Source organism: Hydra viridissima, unplaced genomic scaffold (assembly GCF_058129835.1).
Source record: "Hydra viridissima isolate aposymbiotic clone 2 unplaced genomic scaffold, HvirCarnegie_v1 scaffold_6, whole genome shotgun sequence".
In the NCBI taxonomy this organism is placed as follows: domain Eukaryota; kingdom Metazoa; phylum Cnidaria; class Hydrozoa; order Anthoathecata; family Hydridae; genus Hydra; species Hydra viridissima.
Window position 1 is genome coordinate 16349401 of NW_028324305.1, and position 25110 is coordinate 16374510.

The 25110-nt window shown below is 29.2% G+C and overlaps 2 protein-coding genes and 1 pseudogene across 6 annotated transcripts in view; 2 read left to right on the forward strand and 1 right to left on the reverse strand.

Moving 5' to 3' along the window:
• The window catches only part of LOC145189976 (protocadherin Fat 4-like), a 29997-nt gene extending 18295 nt beyond the window's left edge, over window positions 1-11702 (forward strand). For 2 of the 3 annotated variants that reach the window (XM_090090522.1, XM_090090523.1), the window contains exons 23-34: window positions 331-871; window positions 1316-1520; window positions 4308-4521; window positions 4659-4790; window positions 6273-6347; window positions 6865-7038; window positions 7218-7409; window positions 7552-7702; window positions 7813-7937; window positions 8025-8295; window positions 8608-8846; window positions 9351-11702. In XM_090090522.1, coding sequence (XP_089946648.1) covers window positions 331-871; window positions 1316-1520; window positions 4308-4521; window positions 4659-4790; window positions 6273-6347; window positions 6865-7038; window positions 7218-7409; window positions 7552-7702; window positions 7813-7937; window positions 8025-8295; window positions 8608-8846; window positions 9351-11327 — 4296 coding nt within the window. In that variant the 3' untranslated portion in view covers window positions 11328-11702. Of the gene's footprint in view, window positions 1-330; window positions 872-1315; window positions 1521-4307; window positions 4522-4658; window positions 4791-5070; window positions 5230-6272; window positions 6348-6864; window positions 7039-7217; window positions 7410-7551; window positions 7703-7812; window positions 7938-8024; window positions 8296-8607; window positions 8847-9350 lie in introns of those variants that run through there. The other variant, XM_090090525.1, reaches the window with a different exon arrangement.
• Window positions 11703-13175: 1473 nt separating this feature from the next.
• Window positions 13176-14874, reverse strand: LOC145193990 (uncharacterized; annotated as a pseudogene). The gene is made up of 2 exons (XR_016453372.1): window positions 14726-14874; window positions 13176-14412 (listed from the first exon to the last, which is right to left on the reverse strand). The product of XR_016453372.1 is annotated as an uncharacterized LOC145193990 (transcript).
• Window positions 14875-19293: 4419 nt separating this feature from the next.
• Window positions 19294-24708, forward strand: LOC149887272 (synaptotagmin-7-like). Of its 2 annotated transcripts, none has more exons than XM_090090530.1 (7): window positions 19294-19412; window positions 19648-19871; window positions 21663-21855; window positions 21954-22510; window positions 22624-22729; window positions 22852-24378; window positions 24486-24708. In XM_090090530.1, exons 1-6 carry the CDS (start codon window positions 19400-19402, stop codon window positions 23175-23177), a joined length of 1419 nt encoding a protein of 472 aa, XP_089946656.1. In that variant the 5' UTR covers window positions 19294-19399; the 3' UTR covers window positions 23178-24378; window positions 24486-24708. The 2 variants fall into 2 exon arrangements, with proteins under 2 accessions (XP_089946656.1, XP_089946657.1); XM_090090531.1 differs by having other exon boundaries at window positions 19384-19412; window positions 21706-21855.
• The last annotated feature ends 402 nt before the right edge of the window (window positions 24709-25110 follow it).

Genomic DNA, 25110 nt, shown 5'->3' on the forward strand with positions numbered 1-25110 from the left:
TTATGTAATTATGCATACACTTTTTAAGGTAGGACAGAACTTACAAATAGAGGACTCCCTCCCAAAATGAGGGCAATTGATTGTTCACCTCAAAATAAGTATATATTTCAAGAACTTTACTAACTTCTGTGTCAAATCAATGTTGTAAAGGGAACTGCTCAGATTTTGAAAAAGATTTAAGATTTGTCAGCTTTTCTTGCTGAAAACTACCAAACTGGGATATTGGTGACAATTATTGATTAGCAAAGCTAAATTTCTTTAAACACATATTGTTCTTGTTTTTCTTAGTTGTTAGCTTACTGAGTTTTTAATCTTATTATTTAAATGTAGGTGTTGGACGTAAATGAAGCCCCTTCTAATATTATACTTAGTAACCAACAAGTCTTAGAAAACTCACAGCTGAATACAGTTATTGGTTTTATATCTGTTATTGATCCAGATATTTTAGCTAATCAATCTCATTCATGTTCTCTTGAAACAAGTCCCAAGTTTATAATTTTTAACTCAACACTTTTAACAAATGCTCCATTAGATTATGAAAAGTCCTCTCAAGAAACCATAAACATTATCTGCATTGATTCTGGGCACCCACCTAAAAGTCTGAAGATGTCATTTCCAATAGCAATATTAGATGTAAATGAACCACCAACAGATATTTCCATAACCAACAAAAATGTACCTGAGAATTGCAAGTGTATAGTAGGTTACTTTGCAGCAACAGATCCTGATCAAGGGGATTTACATAACTTTACACTAACATCAGGTGGAGATGATTTTGAGATAGTTAAAAATGAGATACAAACTTCTCATCTCCTGAATTTTGAAAACAGAAGTGATTATCTGATTGAAGTTGTTGCTATGGATATAAAAGGTATAAACAGTTAAATGAAGAAAAATCTAAAAATTACGTTTTTTGAATGTTTTTAAGACAAAAATGGCTTAAGAAATATACAACTTAAGACATGTTTTTAAAAGACATTAAAAAGTAACTTAAGATATGTGCTGTAAATTGCCATTATTCTCTTTAATTTTTCACAGTCTGGTAAGTCTGTTTTGATACTTATAATATTATTTATAATTATCAAGAGATTTAAAAATCTATTTGAAATATAAAGTTTTTTTTGGATATAAATTATATCTAAATTATAGCAAAATTTTTTACTTTAAATTTTTTGGGTATAAATTATATTTAAATTATAATAAAATGTTTTAGTTAAAGCAATGCAAAAGCAGTAGCTATAAACACAAATATTTATAGCTACTGCTTTTCAGTTGCTTAAACTAAGACATTTTTGTAATAAATATGTTTTATTAGGTTTGTTTTTCAAGAAATTGATCAAAATTAAAGTAGAAGATCGCAATGATCCGCCATCAGAGATCAGTTGTTCATTGACTAGTATTCCAGAAACATCTCTTCCTGGAACTTTCATAGGCGAATGTATTACAGTGGATGAGGACATCTATCAAAAGCATAGTTACTTGATAACTAAAACATTTGCATTTGTTAACTTAGGATATGTGTAAGATTCTATTAGTTTTTGTTAACTTGATATTTAATGGTGGAAATGTTACTAAAACATTTGCATTTGTTAACTTAGGATATGTGTAAGATTCTATTAGTTTTTGTTAACTTGATATTTAATGGTGAAAATGTTACTAAAACATTTGCATTTGTTAACTTAGGATATGTGTAAGATTCTATTAGTTTTTGTTAACTTTATATTTAATGGTAAAAATGTTACTAAAACATTTGCATTTGTTAACTTAGGATATGTGTAAGATTCTATTAGTTTTTGTTAACTTGATATTTAATGGTGAAAATGTTACTAAAACATTTGCATTTGTTAACTTAGGATATGTGTAAGATTCTATTAGTTTTTGTTAAATTGATATTTAATGGTAAAAATGTTACTAAAACATTTGCATTTGTTAACTTAGGATATGTGTAAGATTCTATTAGTTTTTGTTAACTTGATATTTAATGGTAAAAATGTTACTTTATTGCTAGCCCATTCTTCTTCCAACTCATATCCAAAGTGTGGCTTTCTAATTCAAAGCCTGACTCAGAAAAAATAAAAATAAGTCATTTAGTTTTTAAATAGAAACAAGTTGCTTTTTAAAGTTTGAATCCCTTGCCAAGCATTACATAAATAATTAATTATAATTAATAAATAATTAATTTGGAGCTTTTGTAGGAATGCTATTTTTCTTCCATCTTCACAAGTTAACCCTAAAAATTAAAAATAAATTAAATAATCTCTCAACAGAGTGCAGTGGTGCAACCAAAAGAAGATAGCAGGTCTAGACCACTTTCCAAAAAGAAGTTTTTTAAATATTGTTTTTTATCTTACATTTACATTATGTATGCTATCTGTTATGTAACCTCTTTATTAATCATCCTTTTGTTTTTACAGTGATTTCACAAAATTTTTTAAATTTTAAAATTTTTGCTTTGATTATTAATTTTCAAAAACATTATAAAAAGCAGTTTTATAGGGCAGTTTTATAGGGTAGTTTTTGCATGTCAGGAAAAATAAAAATCTCTCTACAACTTTTATGTGTATTAACAAGCTCACTAGTTTATTATCTTTTTATAATTCAGTTTTATTTATATTTATATTTATAATTCAGTTTTATCAATTGTATATGAAAAAAATGCTGAAAAATGATAATTAAAAAAAAAAAAAAAAAAAAAAAAAAAAAAAAAAAATTGAAGCACAAAGTCTTAAATTGATTTCTGTTCCATTTTCTTCTCAAACCAACTGTTATTCATAACTGATAAGTGTTAGTTTGATCATTTCCTATAAAAGATTGAAAAAATTGCTAATGGTGACTAGCTTTGTGCTTACAATCCTTGCACTTAGAAATCCCTGCTTATAAAAAAATGGGGCAAAAAGCATTTATTGAAGCAACAAAGTACCAGAATGGCTACACAGTCAGCAGCAGAGAAGTATCAATTAGATTATTAATTTCCAATAATTACATCAGAAATGCCTGAAAATATTTTAAGTAAGGGTCCGGAATTACATAGCACAAGAACATTTTTGTATTTCTTCATGTAAGAGCCTCTCCAAGTTAAAGTTATTATGAACTTTACAAAACCTTCAAATACAGTTAAAAACATTTTACTAAGCAAAAACATTGGTGTTGATACAGCAGATAGAAATTACATGATTAAGGCAGTGTAAGAAGAGAATTGGTTGATCTATGGAAAAGTGGAAGCAAGCAACATTCAGTGGGTAATGTAACTTTGAAGTAATAAATAAGAAAGCCAAACTTTTTGTTGAAAGATTTAGATCTGAATACTATAGTAATAAGTTTTGTTGAACTGTAAAGTTGTAAGGTATTAGAGGTATTGGTGTTTAAGGTTGCCTTAACTTTAATGGAGTAGGTTTGGTAATATCTATAAAATATGAATCAACCAACAGACATACATAGAGGTACTAGCTCCCTTGTTCTATCAACATACATTCACATTCATCAAAATGTATAATGGCAGTTTCAACAAGATATGGCTCCTGCCATATCAAGCTTGGATGGAAAAAAAAAAGTTAATCCCTTAGCTAGCTCAATCACTTGATTTGAATCCAATATTTTTTATTTAAATTATTTGAATCAAATCTATTTGAACCTGAATAGACAAATAAGTAGTCAAGGTCCAAATAAGTTTCAGAAGCCTAGAACAAGAACTAAATACTATTCAGAGTACAGTTCCAACTAAAATTTGCAACAATCTTATTAAATTGATGTTTACTATTGTTGTTGCAATTTTGATTTTACAAAGGTTTTTAAACATAAAATAAATCAATAATTATTTTACTATTATGATTAAATACATTTTAATGTTTCAGAATGACACCTTGATGCAAGATTTTTTGATTTTTTCTTTAATTTCAAGAAAAGTTCTTGAAAATATAAAAAAATCAAGTCAAGATATTAATATTTCATGTTTCATAAAAAAAGCTTTAAATTAAAAAAAATCTTAATATGTCTACTTTTTTATAAACTTCTATCGTAGCTTTTAATGTTTACGAAAAAAATTTGATTTTAGTTTGTGTAAAAATGTTTTTAAATTAAATTCCTTTTTGTGCATCTAAAATTTTGTCTCTAGATGAGATCTTAATCTGAATTAAACCTAAACGAAGAAAAAAAAAAAAGATGCAACCTGCATTTAGCCCCATGTGAAATAAAGATTTGGCAATTTAAGAAAATTAAATTTTTAAAAATTCTATTTATTTTTTTGTTAATATTTTAACAATTTTATTCTCTTTTAAATTTTTTGATTGCAAATTTATTTTTTTTTCCAGCGAGAAAAGTATCACATTCTTCAAGATTGATCTATCAAATGGCATGCTAGTGTTAGGAGATGCAAAATTAAATTACTGGTACTCATCCAGTTACATTGTTACAGTCCAGGTTACTGATAATGGTTCGCCTCAAATGAGCTTAGAAAAGAATATTACAATCAACATTGATGATGTGTTAAGACTGCCAACTGACATTTTACTATCAAATAATACAGTAAAGATAATTTTTTTGTTGTTTGTTTTTAGGAAAAGTTTTTTTTAACTTAAAAATAAAAAAAATTAAACCTGGAAATAATGCTTTGTGAAGTTGAAGATAAATGTAAAATTTCTTTTAAAAATTTTATAATTCAGGTATTCGAAAACAGTGCTGTTGGTGTTATTGTTGGCACAGTAAATGTAATTGACCCAGATAACTTTTTGACTGACCAATACACACACTTTTGCAATGTCACTGAAAAAAATATTCCAAGTGCTTTGTTTGAGGTATGTTTTTCATTTAAAGAAATTAGTGTTATTCTTATTATGACTTCCTATAATACATTCTTACTATTTGAAAGGTTTACTGAGTTTTTGTTATTGATGTACAGTTGCACATATAATTATAGACACATAATTTTTATACAGATAAATGTTATTGATTTTTTAATTTAAGTAAAAATGAAAGGAGATAAATGACCAATTTTAATCTTAACATAATTTTTTATAACCTATCTGTATATTACCTTTTTTTTTTTTAATTCTTTTTTGTTTGAAAAATAATTAGATTTTAACAAAAGTGTTAAATAGTTAAAGAATTACCCAGGATTAATAAGATGCCTAAAACAACAGGCAAAGATACAAGTCATCTATTTCAAGCGGTAAGGAAAAACTCTACAATTAGCAGCAGTAAGCTTCCTTAAGTGGGTTCAATACCAAGTTTAAAAGTATTATTAGTATCAGGCAAACAGTTAAAAGAATTTTAGATAAAAAGGTATTGATTCATATAAAACAGCTAGAAAGCCATTTGTCAAAGTCACGGATAGGCTCAAAAGGCAAAAATGATGTAGAGAATGACTTCACTGAACTGATTGGAGCAAAGTCATCTTCAGCAATGAATCAAATATTGAGGTCTTTAAATGAAAATGAAGACTAATGTTAAAAAGATTGAGTTCTGAATGATATGTGGACCAATTTGTTATACCAAGGTTTAAATGTGGAGGAGGCTCAGCTAGTATCTGGGTTTGCATTTTCTGAAAGGGTACTAAATGTTGCAAAGTGTATACAGGCCAAATTAACCAATTTATCTATAGACACCCTTGAAAATGGACTTTTACCATTTGCTAATTTTTTTTTTGTAGTAAAAGCCATACATGGATATTCCAGCAGGACAGAGTTACAGCTCATGGGATTGTCAGTATTAAAAAGAGTTTGATCTGAAATTTCAAAAAAGCTCTGTATGAAGTTAATCGAATTAATGCCAAAATGTCTTAGACCCTGCTATTTTACCAAAGATGGCTACTTCTTCAAATGCTGACCTTAGCATTCGTTTTTTAGTACTTAATTGTAATCCTTTTTTTTTTTTTTTTTCTTTTTCAAAGCTAAAAAAAAATTTTTTTTATGTTTCTAATAAATTAGTATTTCTATCAGAAATAAAAAAAAAAAATTAAAAACAATATCTCAAACTGTTTTTGCATTTTTATCAAAAATATAACCTTATCCTGATAAAAATTTAACCATATAAAATTTATAACCTGATAAAAAATTAAGTTTGTCTATAAATATGTACACAATCGTATTTTTAACCATGTGTGTTTTAAACATGTAATATATCTGTATTAAAACATATGTATATTTAAACATATGTGTATGGTTTAAACATAAGTATGTTTAAAAAAATTTTCTGTTTACAAATATTACTTTTGTTCAAAAGGTTTTTTTTCACAGGAATTGATTATTTTAATATACTTTTTCATATTGCCATTTAAGATAAATAACAACCATCAGTTGATTGTAAAGTCAGCAAGTTTAAACTTTGAAGCAATTATGCTCTATGAACTAAATGTAAGTCGTTTTTTTCTTTTTTTTTGAATATTTTTTTGTGTTGAAATTTAAAATTTGTTCTTAAAAGCTTTGAAAGTTGTAAAAGAACACAAAAATCAAAAGTTTCATAAAAAAAAATAAATGTTGTAAAAAATAATATTCATTATACATGATTTACCAACTGGGGATTTTAAAAAATCACCAAAAGATAATGCTACAAAAATCAAATCTCCTTAAAGTTTGTATCTTAATAATGCATTTGTGTTAAGTACTCATTTGATGTGTGACATTCAAAAGTTCAATTTTCTCTGTATTTCACTATACAGATAATTTAGAATGCAATAAATGATTTGTTAACTGATGATTGTATTTCACTATACAGATAATTTAGAATGCAATAAATGATTTGTTAACTGATGATTGTATTTCACTATACAGATAATTTAGAATGCAATAAATGATTTGTTAACTGATGATTGTATTGTATTGTTAATTAAATTTTTATACTTTGTTGTAAATGGTTTTTTACTTTTTAAAGATTTCATGCTTCGACTTGGATTTTGAGAATAAGAGAATTTCAAGAATATTTTTCATTCAAGTATTGAATATCAATGAAGCTCCTTCAATTAGTTTAAAACCATCTTCAATAGATGAAAACAACAATCCTGGAAATGTGGTGGCTGTTTTCGATTGTAAAGATCCAGATAACGTGGTAAGGTTGAGAATATATTTTACATTTGAGTGCCTCTCTTTTTTTAATGTCATTAAATATGAAAAAAAACATAAACTGTTAAAATGATAACAACAGTTCAAATTAACAATAAATGCATTTCATGGTTTTAGTAAGTATTATTTCAGATATTTTGTTTGCATTTGTTTTGCATTTGTTAGAACTCAATGGTTGACAATCTGACTATCACATCATTTAATTCATTTGGGAGTCCATTTATGTTAAAACGTCCGTTTTATCTGGTGGCCGATATTACACTAGATTATGAGAAAGCTTCCCTCTATACAATTGAAGTGACAGTTGAAGATAACGGAGCACCTTCACTATCTTTGACTAAAAATATATCTATTTATGTAAGCTTTATTTTGTAATTTTACTTTTGCATCAAGACTTTGATAAGTTAAAATAAGTATAAAAAGTGGAATTTTTTAAAGAATTTTATTACATATATATTACTTGCACTTAGATCATTCAATTCATTATGTATGCTTGTAGATAAATGATTTGAATGACCCTCCTATATCCATATCACTGTCCTCAATATCATTCAATGAAAGCCTTCTTCCTGGAACAATTGTAGCTACTATCCTTGTTAAAGATCCTGATTCTTATCAAAATCATGTTTGCAAACTTCTGGATGATGCTAGTAAGTGTTTTTGCTTTTTTTAACTTTTTTGGTTGAATAATTGCAACTTTATTTTGTGTATTGCATATATATTTTCTAAAAGTTTTATTTATTGATTTTTCTATATTTAGATCTTTTCTCTATAAATGGATCAGTTGACCTAATGCTAACAGATAAGGTAGATTATGAAAGCTTTCAGTCAATTACCATCTTTGTAGAATGCATCGATAATGGTGTTCCACCACTTTCTATTAAGGTATGTTCCGCCACTTTCTATTAAGCTATATGTTACTAATAAAAGAAAGCAATTATTTGTAATTAACTGTTATTTGTAAATTTTTAGCAATCATTAACTTTTGACATTTTGGATTCCAACGATGCCCCATCAGCCATCAATTCCACTATTTATTCAGTCCCCGAAAATGCTGACTCAGATCAGTTGGTTGCTGAGCTTATCATTGAAGATCAAGACAAGTCGCAGTCGCACATATGTGAAGCTGTGGGACCAACTAAAGACTGGTATTACTTTACTAATGAAACAAGTAGAAAGATCTTCATGTTTTTGAATTCAAAGAGAGTAAAATTGAATTATGAAGTTGAAAAAAATATTTCAGGTAAATTGATGTAATATGTAATTTATGTAATATGAATTTTATGTAAGTGTAATTTGTTATATATATAGTTTATGTAACATTTAATTTGTTACAAGTAATTGATGTTATATGCCATTTATGTAATATGTAGTTTATGCAGTATGTAATTTATGCAATATGTAATTTATGTAATATATAATTTATGTAATATATAATTTATGTAATATGTAATTTATTTAAGTTTATGTAGTATGTACAAGTACTAGTTAGTGTGTTGCATGAATGCGTCATGTGTAGTATATTGTTTATTAATTTTAACCTAAAATGTTTTAGTTCTAATTATTTGCTACGACAATGGTATACCACCATTAAGCATTCAAGGTGAACTTGAGTATTCAGTCATTGATGTCAATGAACCAGCAACTAAAATTTTGATATCAAATTCGAGTTCCATCTTTATGAATGAAAACGTAATGCCTGGAACAACAATCGGGCAGTTGGACTGTGATGATCCAGATATTGGGGAAACAATCAAATATTATTTACTTGGGGAATCATTTTTTAAGTTTCAGGTATTTCTAAGTGCTTAAAGAAGCGATGACAGTAATTATGGATATAGATCTTAATCATTTTTTCGTTTTACCAAATACATTTTGCCACGTATTTAATAAATTTTATTTAAATTTTACAAAATAACATTTAAAATACCTTTTAGTGATATTTAAGTTCTACAAAATTTCTGATAAAGTTTCCGATTTCTAGTTAAAAATCTAGTTAATCTATTACTTTGCTCAAAATAAATTTTGATGATATATACCAGAATATAAAATCTTCAAATATTCCATAGGGTGTATTTAAAAAAAAAAAAAACTCAAGTTCTGGTGAAGACTTTTATCGGAATTAGTTTTAGCACATCACAAGCTTTTCAAAACATAAACCATTTGTAATAATAAAGAAATTCGAAGAATGACGTCAGTTTCTTAATAATGATGTCTTTTGTTTGTTTAAAGATTTGCTCTCTGAGATGAAGTTTACGTCTTAAAATATTTTTGTGTTTTTTTTTTTTTTTTCTCCAGATTGACGATGGTAATGTTTTGGTGGTGAAAAATCTAAGTATATTTGATTTTGAATCTCCGGAATTCTCACGAGTATATGTAAACATACAAGTTTCGGATATCTCAGAGCATCCATTAGCCTACAATGGAACCCTGGAAATTGTTGCTCGAGACATCAATGAACCTCCCACTAATATTAAGTATATTGTTAATAATGTTCTTGCTGACACTCATTTCTTTACAGAAAACACAACATCCAGGTCAGAAATTGGTTTACTCTGGGCTGATAATCCTGAAAGTGCTAACCAAACACTTGTCTTCAGGCTGTTGAGTTATGAGAAGTATTTTCGGATTGTGCATTACGATAATTTTTCATCGTCTCTTGAGTTGATAAAAGAGTTAGACTATGATGATGTTAATGATTTTACCCTTTCTGTCCTGGTAGGCGACAATGGAGTGCCACCCCTTTCCACTGTTGGTTATATTAGACTTATTGTACTTCGCTCTGATCCTTGCGTTTGTGGTACACTGTCTTGTATAACGAATTCCGAATGCATAAGAGTCAACAAGACCGACGCAAAATGTTTGTGCTTGCCGGGATTTGAAATGAAATTCGGTGTGTGTCAACAAATTGATGACTGTAAGCCAACTTGTGAAAAATGTTTTGGTGATGACAGAGACACTTGCCTGAAAAATAAGACACACCTTTGTTCGCCATGTGTAAACAACGGCATATGTACCGATCTTCATTTGAATTTTTCGTGCAAGTGCGAAAAAGGTTTTACTGGTTTTGATTGCTCAATAGATTTTGATGACTGTGCTGTGAAACCGTGCCTCCATAACTCCAGCTGCATAGATAAAGTTAACAACTACACTTGTCAATGCACCCCTGGATACAAAGGGTTTAATTGTGAAGAGGAGATAAATGAATGTGAAGAAAAACCCTGTTTAAATGGAAATTGTACAGATCAAGTTGACGGTTTTTTGTGTATGTGCCCTACGGAATACTATGGAACTGGCTGCCAGCGCAATTCAAAAGTATGCACATCTGAAAAGTGCTCTAGAGAGTCCCAATGTGTACCAAAAAGAGTATCGGAAATTTCCGAAAGCACATACCGATGCGTTCCAAAAGAGCGAGTTTTATCGATATTTATGGAACAAAGTTTTGCGGTCTTGTCTCCTGACACTGCAGCTTCTCTTTGGAAATTGCATTTTGAAAGATTTTTACTTGATAAAGTTAAAGTTCCTGGTCCTTGGCTTGAACTAGCGTTTGACGATGATTTTGTAGAATATAAGTTAGATGACGCATTTATTCTCTACTACGGACCAACAGAGAAAAAACTTATAGAAAATAGTTTCATGTCAAACGCTGTTACATCTAATCAACGAAAAACTTTAGTGCAATTTTTCACTGTAGTACAGAATGTAATACTTCCCGACAATATTTTGTTTTATTCGATCAACAAAACGTGCGAAGAACTCTATGTTGACTGTTCTCAACTAGATAAAACATTTGGCTGCAAGGTTTGCATCCACGTCAATGAATTTCTTACACAAAATCCTATTGTGAAAAAGCCTTCTTGGGGGCTATCAAAACGAAATAGAGAAGTAAATTCAAAACTAATCGTTGTAATCGGCGTTGTGGGTAGCACCTTAGGTGTACTTATCATTGTACTTTTTATCACCAAATGCAAGCGAATTGGAAATAACCAAAATTATGACGTTTTTAAAATTTCAAATAAAATGAAAAACGACATGCCAACGTTTACTATGGCTTTGCGTTCAAACTCAAAACATTTGTCGGATGCTGACTTAATGGACGGACAGTTTAATCCTTTGTACGGTGTGGACGAAGAAGAGCAACAGAGAACCGAAGTTATCACCACAGGACTCTATGATTTGCTCGAACCAGACGAAATATTTTCCAACCAGTCACATCCAGCTAATAAAATGTTTGATAACCCACTCTTTCGTATTAATCTTAAAGATGACGATTGATAAAGATGCAGACTGACTGCAATCAATGCAGCGTTTTCTTTTAAAATCTGGTTTGTATTTTTTAAGAATGCTAGGGTTTCTATTATCTTTTGAGATTCTTAATCGATGAAATTTTGTTTTTTATTAACTAAAATTATTTTTATCATATTTAAATGACACGTACAAGATATTACAGACGTATGTTGTACAAGATTATTGATACTTAGTTATCGCATTATATTATAATTATAGTTAGTTTTTTTAACTGTATTTTTATGTTGATCAAGAGGTTTTTTAGACAACGAACTACAATCTTTTTAAAAATACTTTTTGTCCATTCATTCATGTTGTAATCACGACGCATTCGTATACATATAAATAAAAAAATTAATAAAATTTTATTGGACTTTTTTTTTTTTTTTTTGATTTGTTAAAATTTTCGAAACCGATTTATTTTTCGAAGAGTTTCGCCATTGAAAACCTCGACTTTGGATTTTTGGAAAAAGTGCTACTTTTTTTATAGCCCTTTCAGAAAGTCGGACTTTTTAAAAAGTTTGTGATTTTTTTGAAAAAGCTGACCGACCGTCACCTTTTGAAAAAGTTTGGCTTATACAATGATATATTATATATACTAGATGTCTAACTTCGATCCGAAATGTGAAGCCGTGGGAGCCATTTCTAATTCGGGCAAAAACGTGCATTTTTAACTTTTATTTCGCACGTCGCACAGTGGAGTATTTATGGTAAAAAGTTGATCAAAATTATTTTATGGCTTTTAACAATTAGATAAACAATTAAAAGCAGTTTGAAATCATAATATAATATTTAAAATGATTGTGCAGGTTTTTTTTTACTCAAAACACAGTTTTGCATATAAACCATACAAAAAGAAGTTTAAAAATAAAAAAATAAAAAAAAAAAACTAAACAACAATATAAACTGTTAAACTTCAATTAAAACATTAAATGCCTTAAGAGTAAAAATGTTTTAAAAAAATGATGCAAATACAAACAATTTAAACAAAAGGAAATATACAAATACACATACTATAAAGGTGAAATAAACCCTACTGTAAAGGTAAAAACAACATAAAATAAAAAAATATACTTAAAAAACGATAAAAAATAAACATTAGTCTGATTCATTTTCGCTAGATGCCTCCTCTTCATATTGCTGTAGTTCGTTCAATGTTTCTGGTTGCAAGAACTCTAATGCCTCACTGGAAATAGCATTTCTTTTATTCTTGAGCCTCTTTCTGACACTGCTCAACAAAGGATCGGAACTTAACAGAAGTCTGTTTATGATATCCCTATTACAAATTTCTCTTGAAAATTTCCTCGAGAAATTCTGTCTGTAATCACGGAAGTGCTTGTTTCGAGCCTCAGCCGCCTCTTCCGATAATTGACCAATAGGCAATATAGCTTGATCAATTATTGTGGCACCATGTCTCAATATCATGTTCTGCTGTTAGTTCTGCAAACTTTTCAAATTTTTTGATATCTATTTTATATCCACTTGACAAGGTTTCTAAAATGATACCACAATTTTTAATAAGTCCAATGTTAACTCCTGTAATGCAGGATGAGGTTTGAGGATCTGAGAAAAATCTTCTTGATGTATTGCCATCATTAGTATTCCCAAAACCTGCAGTTGGAATATCCAGCAGCAGCCCCATTTTCTCTTTGAATTTGTTTTGAATGTTTTTTTTTGTTTCAGCTACAATTATTTTATCATCTTGTGTTCTCGCTTGCCATTTTTTATGGGAATGTGGTATGATAAATGTAGTAAAGATTCGAAAAACCTAATCCTTGTATGCAATATCAATAAACCAAATTTAAGGGCATCTGGATTATCTATGTTTTTTATGGTTAAATTATTAAAGTCTTTTGATGTTAGTCCACATATATAGCACCTCATAGTAGATGTCGTGTTGGTTGCAGCATTGCATACTTTTGCATCAACCATTGTAAATGCCAAGGTATGCTTTATATGTATAATACCACCTAAAAACTTCGATATTTCAGTTTTTTTTTAGTTTTTTATTTGATCTTCTACATAGCAGATTTCTTCATTTGTTATGTCTTTAGTTTCATGGATAAAACGAATTCGAATTGGGCGACAATATCTTGTAGAAGAGGGCACAGGGTTTTGCCAAATAATCTTCTGGCTACCAATATGACATATAAGCCGTAGAGGCACAAATGAACTTTGAAAGATGTTAGAGTCACTATCTGTACTATTTTGGAATTTTCGTTTAAATGTTTGCTGCTGTGAGCCATCACAACCCCATTTTGATAACATTTCTAAATTGCTTCTTTCTTCTTCGTTTAAGGTTTCCAAAACTTCATCTAAATATTCACACAAGCGTCTAGTTGTGTGGTCTAGAATATGTGTAGTTTAATTTCACAACATGTTTCTGAAACTGTCATTGACTCTTGTGGAGGATAAAATTGTTTTTTTGATTCTTTCAAAAGCGAATAACATGGATAAATATTTTTATTAGCTGCATGAATTATTTCATATTGTCTCCTTGTCATATTGGCTTCCACAAAAATTGATAATGCTTCCGATGGTGTGTGTTTTTTTCTAACATTCGTCTGAATGGAATTGAATTTTTCTATATATTTGTTTGCCTTTTCCGGTGAGCAGCTAATATCTTTCATTATTCTAGACGCATCACAATGTCCTGCATCACGCTGACTAATTTGGGCAGCATAGGTTAGTTGTGCATAAGATTATTGGTCTCTCAAAGCTTTTGTTCTACGCCTCTTGCTTGGCGAACTCAACAACTCGAAATCTTTTGATGGTCGACCAGGCCTTTTTATTATACAGGTGGGTAAACTTATGATACCATTGAGCCATAGTTCATTGTGCTTCAAAAAACGTTCTTCTATCTAGTTAGCAGCTATCCATTTTTGTTTAAAATGAAACTTGAAAGTATTTAAGGCGTTTTTTAGTGAACTTTGTTCATTTTCAGTACATTTTGTAGTAATTTTGAGATGATCTTCTAAAAACACAAATTTGTCATCAATTTTTTTCTTTGGGCATTGTTTCATAACATCGTAGAGTTCTTTTCTAGTCATCTCTTTCACCATTGGTTGGGATTCTGAAAAAAAAAATGAAATAAATTTTTATTCAAAAGACAACGTTTTTGTCGTATTATTTAATCAAAATTAAATTTTAAAAAATGGAAGATTTATGTGGAACATTTTATTTCAAAAATGCTAACTAGAATAACTAATGTTTAAGTTACATAAAAAATCTTTGCTAAATTCGGCTTAATTCATATACGAAAACAATTTTGAATATGGTATTTACAAAAAAAAATCTAACAATTTTAATCTCGAATATATATTTTAAAAAATCTCACTTTGTTAAGTAAAATGAAGAAACTACACATTTATATTGTATGTACATACCTTCTTCTTCAACGTTCATCGTGATTTATTAAAGGTTTTACAGCATACAAGCTTAAATAATACTTTTAAAAGTTGTGTTTGACAGGAAGCGTAAAAAACAAATACAATGAGCTCACGCGAAGTCCGAGTTTAAACTTTTTTTATACCTGGAAGGGGGAGTGGGCAACACTAAAATTGTTGTTTAGTGATGTAGCCTTTATAAATCTTTCATGATATATAGTTAATAGTACACTTTTACAAGATTTTTGTAATCGACTTTTGATCGACTATTACTTTGAAATACACCACTGTGCGTCGGATATAGTTTTTGCCCTTATTACAAATGGCGGATATAGTTTTTGCCCTTATTACAAATGGCGGATTCAATTTGTAAACAAAAAAAGCGGCTTCACTTTTCGTCCAATAAAATCCCGCAAGTTAGACATCTAGTATATATAATATATCATTGGGCTTATAGCATGGTCAGACTTTTTCAGAATTCTAATTGTGCTTTTTGAAAAAAGGGTAGTTTTTTCAAAACAACGATTTTTTCAAGAATTCTTACTTTTTCATAAAGTCCGATCGTCATCTTTCGAAAAAGTTTGACTCTTAGGTTCGTCACTAAAAAATTATATTTTTAGAAAATGTTTCGCTTTTTGAGTATATTTAGATTGACGATACTAAAAGATTCTAGAAAAAAAGTTGCAAAACGTTAAATGCTTTTGTTGTTTCGTTTCAACCCTTCAAGACCATAAAACCCTTCATTGCGCAGAATTGCTATTCGATTAAAACCGTTAAACTTAATTTTATAACGAGTTTTAAAACAAATTTATGCATGAAAATAAACGTTTTACACCGAAGAAAATTTGCTGTTTTAAACGCGTAAAATAAATTGATAAAAGACCAATTCGGTTATTACTCGTTATTACTCGTTAAAAACCAAACGTCGATGCGTTTTATATATTATTGAAAACTTTTATTTTCTTTCGGCCAAGCAAGTAATATAACAGTTAAAAATTGATTGGAATAAAAAACTAAGAGAATTTTGAAAGAAAATTTTTTGACTGAAATTTTTAAAAATGTAAAATGCAAAATATTTTCAAAAGATAACAAAAAATATAAATTATTCTCGCGTTCCGTAGTTTTATTGATCTACTGGATCTTAGAAAGTGTTGGGTACCTGTTGGAAAACCTGTCGTTTTAGTTTTTTTTTTAGAGAATTTTCTATGCATTTCTCAAAAATCGATGAGTCCTCCTTCATACCTATCATCTGCCACTTTGTTACTTCACTCACTTCTTTTCGAACGCTTTTATGTATTTAATCTTTCAAGTTTCAAAATCTCAACAACTGAAAAATCTTAAGCATGAGTAAACTGGTCATCATTTGCAAATTTTTTTGCAGCGTTTTTTTATAGAAACGAATCAAGCTAAAATTAGTTAAGAAAAAAGTAATAAATAAAAAATAAATAACAGTTGGTTTGTGAAGAAAATAAAACGGAAATAACTTTAAAAATTTGTGGGTCCAATTTTTTACAATACTTTCCAGTATACTTTTATACAAACACTCGAAAAAAAGAATAAACCAGTAAAAAACTAAAAAATAACAAAAAAACTTAATAGAATAAAGTCTGAATTTAATTGTTTTTCGGGTACATCTTTTGCACGTCTTTTGCACGTCTTTTTCTCACCTTTTGCACGTCTTACATTAAATGTAGAAACTACATTAAAGGAAGTCTATGAAATATAATCCTATATATGCTTATTAGATGAATTTACTTTTCAGCTTCATAATGGCATTCAATGAGCATCTCACTTTAATTTTCGTATTTTTTCATTCTTTTTCTACTCAGCTGTTCAATTTATGGCATGTTTTTACATTCATTATTGAGATGAAGAATGCGTTTAATGCTGTTAGATCTTAAATTACAAAGATTTTTTTTTTCAAATGGAAAGGATAATCCCAGAATTACTTTGTTTTATTTTCAATGTTGTGAAAAATGAGGAAATGTAAAAGTTTTAAACATTTACTTCAGTTAAGATTGAATACGCACAGGTAAAAATATTTTTTTAAGCGAAGCACAATTTAATAGGGAAAAATACTAGCATGGAAAAATAGAGTGAAACGTTTAAAACTAACTTTTACATTTCCTCGTTTTTCACAACATCTGAGTTGTAAATGATGGCTCTAAAGAAAGTTTCATGGACATTGAAAAGTTTCTGAATAATCGTTATAATTAGTATTGCTGTCAAAAAAAAATAGTTAAAAAAATGTGTTTTCTACTAATCAAGCTGATTTATTGATAAATTTGATTTTGCTGAATGTTTCTTCAACATAGTAGATGCACTTTGTATAAAATACCACTATTATTATATTTACATTATGTAAATACATTGCACATATGTAGCTTAAAGTGCATTCATTATGCGCTACTCCACCTCACTTCTCCACTACTCCACCTCACTACTCCACCTCACTTCCCTGTAAGATCACATAACCACATCGAGTTACAACAGTGATTCCCAACGTGGAGCGCGTACCCCACCGGTGGAGCGTAGGAAATTTTCAGGGGGCAATTACAAAATTTATTTAGGTTCGAAAAAAAGGAGGCAATTATAAAATTTATTTAGAATCTAATTTGCCTCCTTTTTTTGGAACTTTAATAAATTTCATAACTGCCCCCTGAAAATTTCCTACGCTCCACCGGTGGGGCAAGCGCCAAACGTTGGGAATCACTGGGTTACAAAGACGTTTTTGTAACTCAATCATTTCTAGTTTTAGTCTGTGCATTTGGTCTTTTCTATCTTCCAAAACTGTAATAGTTTTAATGAATAAGCTTATCAAACGTTTATTTGCAGTCTTGAGAGATGTTTCACTGCTGCCCCCTCCATCCCCCCTCCTTCCAGTGTACATTGCTATACTACAATTTCATAATTATTTAACAGTAAAATATTTAAATGCGCGTCGTTTTGCATATACATTTAATCTACTATCCTCAGTATTTCGCGACTGCCATGATAACAATAGAATGTCTATAAAAAATGTCAGTTATTTACGACTGCCTCGATAACAATAGATTGTCTATTAAATTTCACCGTCTTTTTAAACTTCTTTTGTTTGAAAATTCATTTATCGCCAGTAAAAATGTTTGATTTAATTTCGATTTTTATGCTAAAGTTATTAGCATCTTTTTTTTTCTTTTTTAAAGATAATCCATTTCATTCTTTTCTTTTGCAAAGATAAAGAATTTCATTGCGCAAATTTATTATATTACACCGCAATGTAATAATTTCGCGCAATAAAATTCACGTAAATCACAACTCAATCTTATTGAGTTGAGATTGCGAGGTGGCGGTGGCATATTTTGGTTTTTGGAAAAACACGATTCTCTCCTTTTACCATCTTAGTCATTTCTGCCGATCTCTGGCCATCATTTTGTTCTTTGGGCCGATCTCTGAGCGTCATTTTGTACTTAGGGCCGATCTCTGGCCGTCATCGGTTTTCTAACGTCTTTATGAACATCAATATTGTTCTAAAAATATTTCTAACTGTATTTGAAGAATCACGTTTTTCACGGATTTCGTTGAAGGTTTACTTGAGTTCACCATAACTTAACGTTGGAAAACCGGATCTTAAAAAGTGTTGGGTACCTGTTGGAAAAACTGTCATTTTAGTTTTTTTTAGAGAATTTTTGATGCATTTCTCAAAAATCGACGAGTCCTCCTTTATACATATTATCTGCCTCTTTGTTGCTTCGCTTACTTCTTTTCGAACAGCTTTTATGTATTTAATCTTTAAAATCTTCAACAAATCTCAACAGCAGAAAAATCTTAAGCATGAGTAAACTAGTCAGCAATTTTTTGCAGCGTTTTTTTTATAGAAATAAATCAAACAAACATTGATTGAGAAAATGGCAATAAATTGTTGTTTGAAAAGAAAATAGAACGGAAACAAATTAAAAATTTTGAGGGTCCATTTTTTTACAATACTTTCCAGTATATTTTTATATAAACAATCGAAAAAAAAATAAACCAGTTAAAAAGAAATAAAAATTAATAAAATTTATTAAAACGAAGTGTGAATTTACTTGTTACTCGGTAACATCTTTTGCACGTCTTTTGCACGTCTTTTGCACGTCTTTTGCACGTCTCTTGCACATCTTTTGCACATCTTTTGAACGTCTTTAGCACGTCTTACATCAAATGCAGAAACTACATTAAGGGAAGTCTATGAAATATTATCTCTTATACACTTCTTCGGTTAACTTTCTTTTCAGCTTCATAATGGCGTTCAATTAGTATCTCACTTTATTTTTCCTATATTTTGAAATATCAATTACACATATTAATTACAAATACAAAACTTTTATCAATAGATTTGATTGATATCATTTTTTTTCTACTCAGCTGTTTAATTTGAGGGGGATGTTTTTACATTCATTATCGAGATGAAGAATGCGTTTAATGGTGTTAGATCTTAAATTGCAAAGATTTTGTTTGCAAAGTTTTCCAAATGCAAGGGCTTATCCCACTTTGTTCCATTTTCAAGAGGATTTAGTTTTTTTTAAACTTAGGTTTTAATCATTAATGAGATTTACTTATTTTTTAGACGTTATTTTGTCTACTTTACTATTTTTGCAATGAGTAATGCGACTTCATGCCAGCTATTTAAAAGCATTTTTTCAATAAATTTCAACTATGAATCTATTTGGTAAGTTTTCATCAGAAACAGTATCAATAATTAAAAAGCATATGGGTTTTTGCATATATATATATATATATATATATATATATATATATATATATATATATATATATATATATATATATATATATATATACATACAATATGTTAGATATATCTGTGTGTGCGCGTGCGTGTGTGAATGTGTGTGTCTGACAACTGAAGAGTTTTTCTTGAAAAATATTTTATTGTTTTGGTTTAGTCATCTTAGCAATAGTTGGAATCATATTAGCAGTTGTTCTTACGCTTGTTGTTTATGTTCTGTGGAGGTTTGTAGAAAATTCGAGAAAAGGTTTAAAACGAAAAACAAAATCTTCAAAATGTCGTCTAATTGATATTCAACAATTTGAGGCCCCTATGTCCTACAGGACTGTAAAAGCACAGCAACCTTTTATTCAGTCGGATTTCTATTGCAAAAATGAATTGGTAAGATTTAGAATATTTTGTTTTTGCAAATCTGTTTATCTAAATATTATATATTTTATTATATTGTTAAATTAATCTATTATTGTATTATGCTATACTAATTAAGTTATTGTTATATTATATGTTATGTTATATTATTATAATAAAATGTAATACAATATTAGATGTATTATAATGTATGATAATATATGATAATGTAATGTTATATATTATATTAGCCCATAATATATAATGCACTATAATATAATGTGAGGGTGGGATTTTTTATGTGTGGATGATGGGAGTGTGGCGGTGAGGTGTGGCGGTGAGTATGTTGTAAGGGTGGTGTTTTTGAGTAGTGCGGGAATAAAATTTGAGGTTGGTGGTGAAACTTTTAAATAAAAAATGTTAATTAATAAAGTAACGATAATAATAATAACGCCTAAATCGAAGTACAAAATAACAAAAATAATTACCATTGGTTTTTCTTTTCTTACATTACTTAATAAATATTCTCAACTATTTATCTCACGAATGTATTCTCAACAATTTATCTCCTGAATATATTCTCAGCTATTTATCTCACGAATGTATTCTCAACAATTTGTCTCCTGAATACATTCTCAGCTATTTATCTCATGAATGTATTCTCAACAGTTTATCTCCTGATAATACTCTCAGCTATTTATCTTATGAATATTTATTTATGAATACAAGTAATATACGTACTCAAAGTCACTCAAATATTTTTTCTTACCACCTTTTGACTCGTGACCAAAGTGTCTTTCTATATCAGAATTATTCTTACTTTGATATCATTCTCTTTTTCTCTTTCTTTTTTTTCCAAAAAACTCTTTTTTAAAATCCTCCTCAAAAAAATTCTCTTTTTAATTTTTCCCTAAACTTCTTTTCATGAAATTCTTCCAAAAGGAGAATCATCTCATAAAGTTCTCCCCAAAGGAGAATCTCCTTAAAATCTCAACAAACAAAAAAATGCGAAATTAATTTTTTTCCTCGAGATTTTTTCAAATGTTTCCTCAGATGCTGCATAAACAATAAATTTTATATTCAAGTTCGTCAGTGTAATTAATTTCAACCTTTTAATTATGACTCTCAGAAACAGGTTTTACCAGTTATCTTTTGATTAGCGTTTGTCTCTGATCTCGACTTGTTTGTAAAAATCATAAAAGAATTACAGAATTGTCGCGTGCCTTACTAATTGAATTATTACCGTTTTATCAGTGTAGTTACAATTGAAGTTCTAGTTTCATTTATTATAATGTTATTTATGTTATATTTATTTTTGGTGAGAACAGTTTTAAACTTCAATGATGTGACTGACTTATTTTTCACGTAACTGTACATGTACGTCCGCCTAGGTGTTTCGGGTGTCTCGCACTTATCTTCGATTGAATGTTATATGTTTGAGTTGGGTAAAACAAGATGATGTTTTTAATTTTTTTTTTTCTTCTCATTTTCCATTTTATCAATAATAACCAATGTACTTCTAGTTAAATCCGGTAAATCCAATAAAAATAATGTAAAATACTACGGTTTATGGAACTACCGTATGTTACATTGTTATATATTATTTAATGATTTATTATTATAATTTATTTAATGTTATATGTTATTGTAATGTTATTTATGTTATATTTATTATTATTTATGTAATCAACTTCAACGAGCAGCAGATTGTTTTTTTAAAAAAAATCCTAAAAAGCTGCTCCTATTTACCTTTTTTTTAAACTTTTTGTATATTAATTAGAATGGAGATACTAACCATAATGGATTGCTTTTGTTTTTTTGCAGCATGTTAATTCAACGAAAAGATTTTCTAATTCCTTAATTCCAGATCATTTGACGAAGAGAGTATCTGTTAGGGACGGCTATGAAAGTAGCGATGCAACGAGTGTTTACTCGACACCTGTCGAGCCGAGAAAGAGAGAACCACAAGAGTTAATGTCAAACGGCTTAATGAACTATTTAAAGTTATTATCTAAAGGTTAAAATTATTTTTATTTATTAAACTTTTTTACTTGAAGCGTTTTTAGTTCTGTTTTACAGTTAATGAAGAGGACTTTGAACCTGTGATAATACTAGATTCAAGAAGAAAATCTTCTCAAGAGAGTAGCTACAGTTTGACTGATGGAAGTGTAAGCAGTCAGAACGAGGAAATGTTTGAAAGTACAACCGTCGGTGAATCAAAAAGACGAATTGCGAGGTTTCATAGAAAAAAGAACTCTTATTCGAAGCAAATGTATAAGTTGGCAGGACATTTAACATTCAGACCGGATTATTCTGAAGAAAATAAAGTTTTAACGGTCCATATATTGAGACTAATGAACTTAGCCTCTGAAAAACCGATAAACGAAGTGAATCCTTTTGTGCGAGCATATTTGTTACCTGGAAAAATGCACAAGCAAAATAGCAAATATCAAATAGGAAAAAAAAACTGTTTCATTGACGAGAGAATGGTTTTCCCGGATATTTTGAAAGAAGATATGAATAAATACAAGCTAAAACTAAAAGTATACAACCACTCGCGTTTGTTGCGCAGCGAGTTATTAGGCGAAGTTGGCATTGCATTAAGTTCACTGGATTTAGATATATTTGAGTCAGAGACATTTGCAGTTGACCTTTTCGTAAAAGCGAAAAAAGTAAGAATATCTTTCAAACTTTTTTTCTTTTTTTCTTCTTTTGTTTCCAAAACAAAAGTTATTTTATTGAGAAAGTACAGTTCACATAAAATTTATATAATGTTTGTTATAAGATATGTTTGAAGTCATTGCTAATGGTTTCACTGAATCATCAGGCAACGTCCAATAAACTTGAAGTAATTATCCACAAAGCCAAAAACCTTCCAAAGTCTACAAATCGTAAGTAAAAAAGTTGACGTTTTAAAAGCGAAAAAGTTTTATTCGGATTTTTTCTGAAAGTCTTTTTTTAGCCAACTTTTTTTCTTTTTTTTTTAAAAAAAATAATTTTATAATTGTTTTAGATATCTATATGATAGTTTCTTTAATAACGCATGACTATTTTGAAAGAAAAGATACTGCTTTAAAACTCTACAGCAACCATGCGAACTTTAACGAATCTTTGGAATTTGATTTATATACTAATGTCGATTCACCACTTCAATCTTACTCTTTGGTGATTTCTTTAGTAAATAGTAAAGTTTTTGGAAGAGATCAGATTATTGGGCACGTTATATTTAGCAAATGTTTTCCAAATTATGCGACTGCATCTCATTGGAAAAGCGTTGAAAATACTCCTCATAAGAGGATTACTGAATGGCACTCGTTAATAGATCCTGAGATATCATAGAAACTATTTATGCTCCTCAAAGTATTTAAATATTTTTCATAATGTCCGTCGTGAATAATAAATGCTACCTAATAAATAGATTATTCATTTTTCTTAGTATCCTTTGGTAAGTATACTCTTACTCAAATAAAAATTTAGTTCCTACCTGAGATAATACTTAACTGAGATAACACCTAACGGAGATATTACAATTGAAAACTAAATACAGCGTTTGTGCTATGAATAAAAAAGTCAGAATAACTGTTACAAATTAAATACAGATGATCTTAAACATTTTTAGGATTAGCTTGCTCCTGTCTAAGAAAAAAAACTTTGGTAATGAGAGACAATTACTTAAAAAGAACCAAAAAGTCTTAAATTGGAAAAACTACTTTTTTGAGTGATGAAGAAATAATAACTTGAACAGATAATGAAGATTGATTGGGAACAAGTGTTTATGGTAAAAACAATGTATTTGTAAAAGCACGGGATGCAGTACTTGTACAAAATCATCATTTCAACAGAAAATCGTCTTTTCAATAGAAAATACTGATGAATTAGATAAAAGTGAGGATTTTAAAGTAATGCGAAATTTTATGAAGATTCAAAATATGGCTTTTATTGCAACTAGATATTTCAAACATTGTCACTGCTCCAATTGCTTCAGGCTATCTAAAGGATTTGGCGGAGGCTAAAATTATTTCAGAATTAGCTCTTTTTTTATTGCTGGACAAAAATAAAGTGTATAGAGTCGTAGATATGAGTGTCATTACTGGATAGAAAAGATTTGAGTCTGGAGATGTTTCTGGTATTCTGTTTGATAAAACTTCAAGATGAAAATGTACAGAAAATTATTCAAAAATATGTGAGATCTTCATCGTGGCATTCTTATTCTGAAATCTTATTGCAAACATTACTTTGCAGCCAAAACTTTTGAAACGGAATTTTGAAAACAAGATTGAAAAGGAATTCGCTGTTAATATAATTTTGGAAATTAGAGAACATCAGGAAATGGGAAGCCTAGTTCCCAGAGCATACGAGATTCCTAATTTAAACTTGCATCCAATCACATAGGCTGAACTTTTAACATGGAAAGAAGTCTATAAACTTATCTTTATCTGTCAAATGAACAATAATGACCTACAAAAAATTCCTGGAGTGTCCAATCGCATTTCCATATTTCCCTGTTCACACCCAAGGAGTTGAAAGGGTAGTTAAGGAGGTAATATTAATTTTCCTTATGCTTAATAATGTATTTTAATTTTAAAAAATTTAAGAAAAAATTTGCTCTCATGAAAATAGTTTTTAAATCAATTAGTTTTTTTTTAGGTAACTGGAACATCTCAAGCAGTCTTTGGTTTCGAGAGAAGAAATGGTTTTATCCGAGCAAGAGCAGAAAATAGAGCGATAATGCCTCTTTTTAGTAGTAAGACGGACCTCTATTGATTTTAATCTTCATTAAAGTCATTTTTAGTGACTTTAACTGAATAAATTATGGAGATTTGCTCAAAATGAGTTTAACTTTTGTTCATTAAATTTTATAACCTTAAAATTGTATTGTTGAATAAGCATTTATGAAACCTGCCACCGTTAAATGGGGTATAAGGGGGCTTACGCACTTCTCCAAATTTTCCGAAAAATCCATATTTATTAACATCCAATCTGTTGAAAAAAAAAATCGTTTTTTATTCCATCCACATGGGTTACTCTTACACATTTTAAATTTTGCTCCGCCATCCCCCATTTGAGTTAGTATTTACAAAAATTATGGTCTAATTTTGCGAGTGTTGCTTTTATTTTGATAAATTTATATGCCCACCCTTTTGGGTACCCACTTGTACTTAAAGGTAAAAAAATACTAGGGGCCAACCTTTTTAATGAAAGTTGAAAAGTACGGGATGGAAAGGGATGCCTTAATATACAATTTGTAAGACGTAACTTTACATAATTAGTT

Excerpts from the sequence above, each read along its gene's own strand:
- LOC149887272 (XM_090090530.1), top strand. Across the intron at positions 19,872-21,662 it reads TCTATTGCAAAAATGAATTG|CATGTTAATTCAACGAAAAG; the intron begins GTAAGATTTAGA and ends GTTTTTTTGCAG. Across the intron at positions 22,730-22,851 it reads CCTTCCAAAGTCTACAAATC|ATATCTATATGATAGTTTCT; the intron begins GTAAGTAAAAAA and ends TAATTGTTTTAG.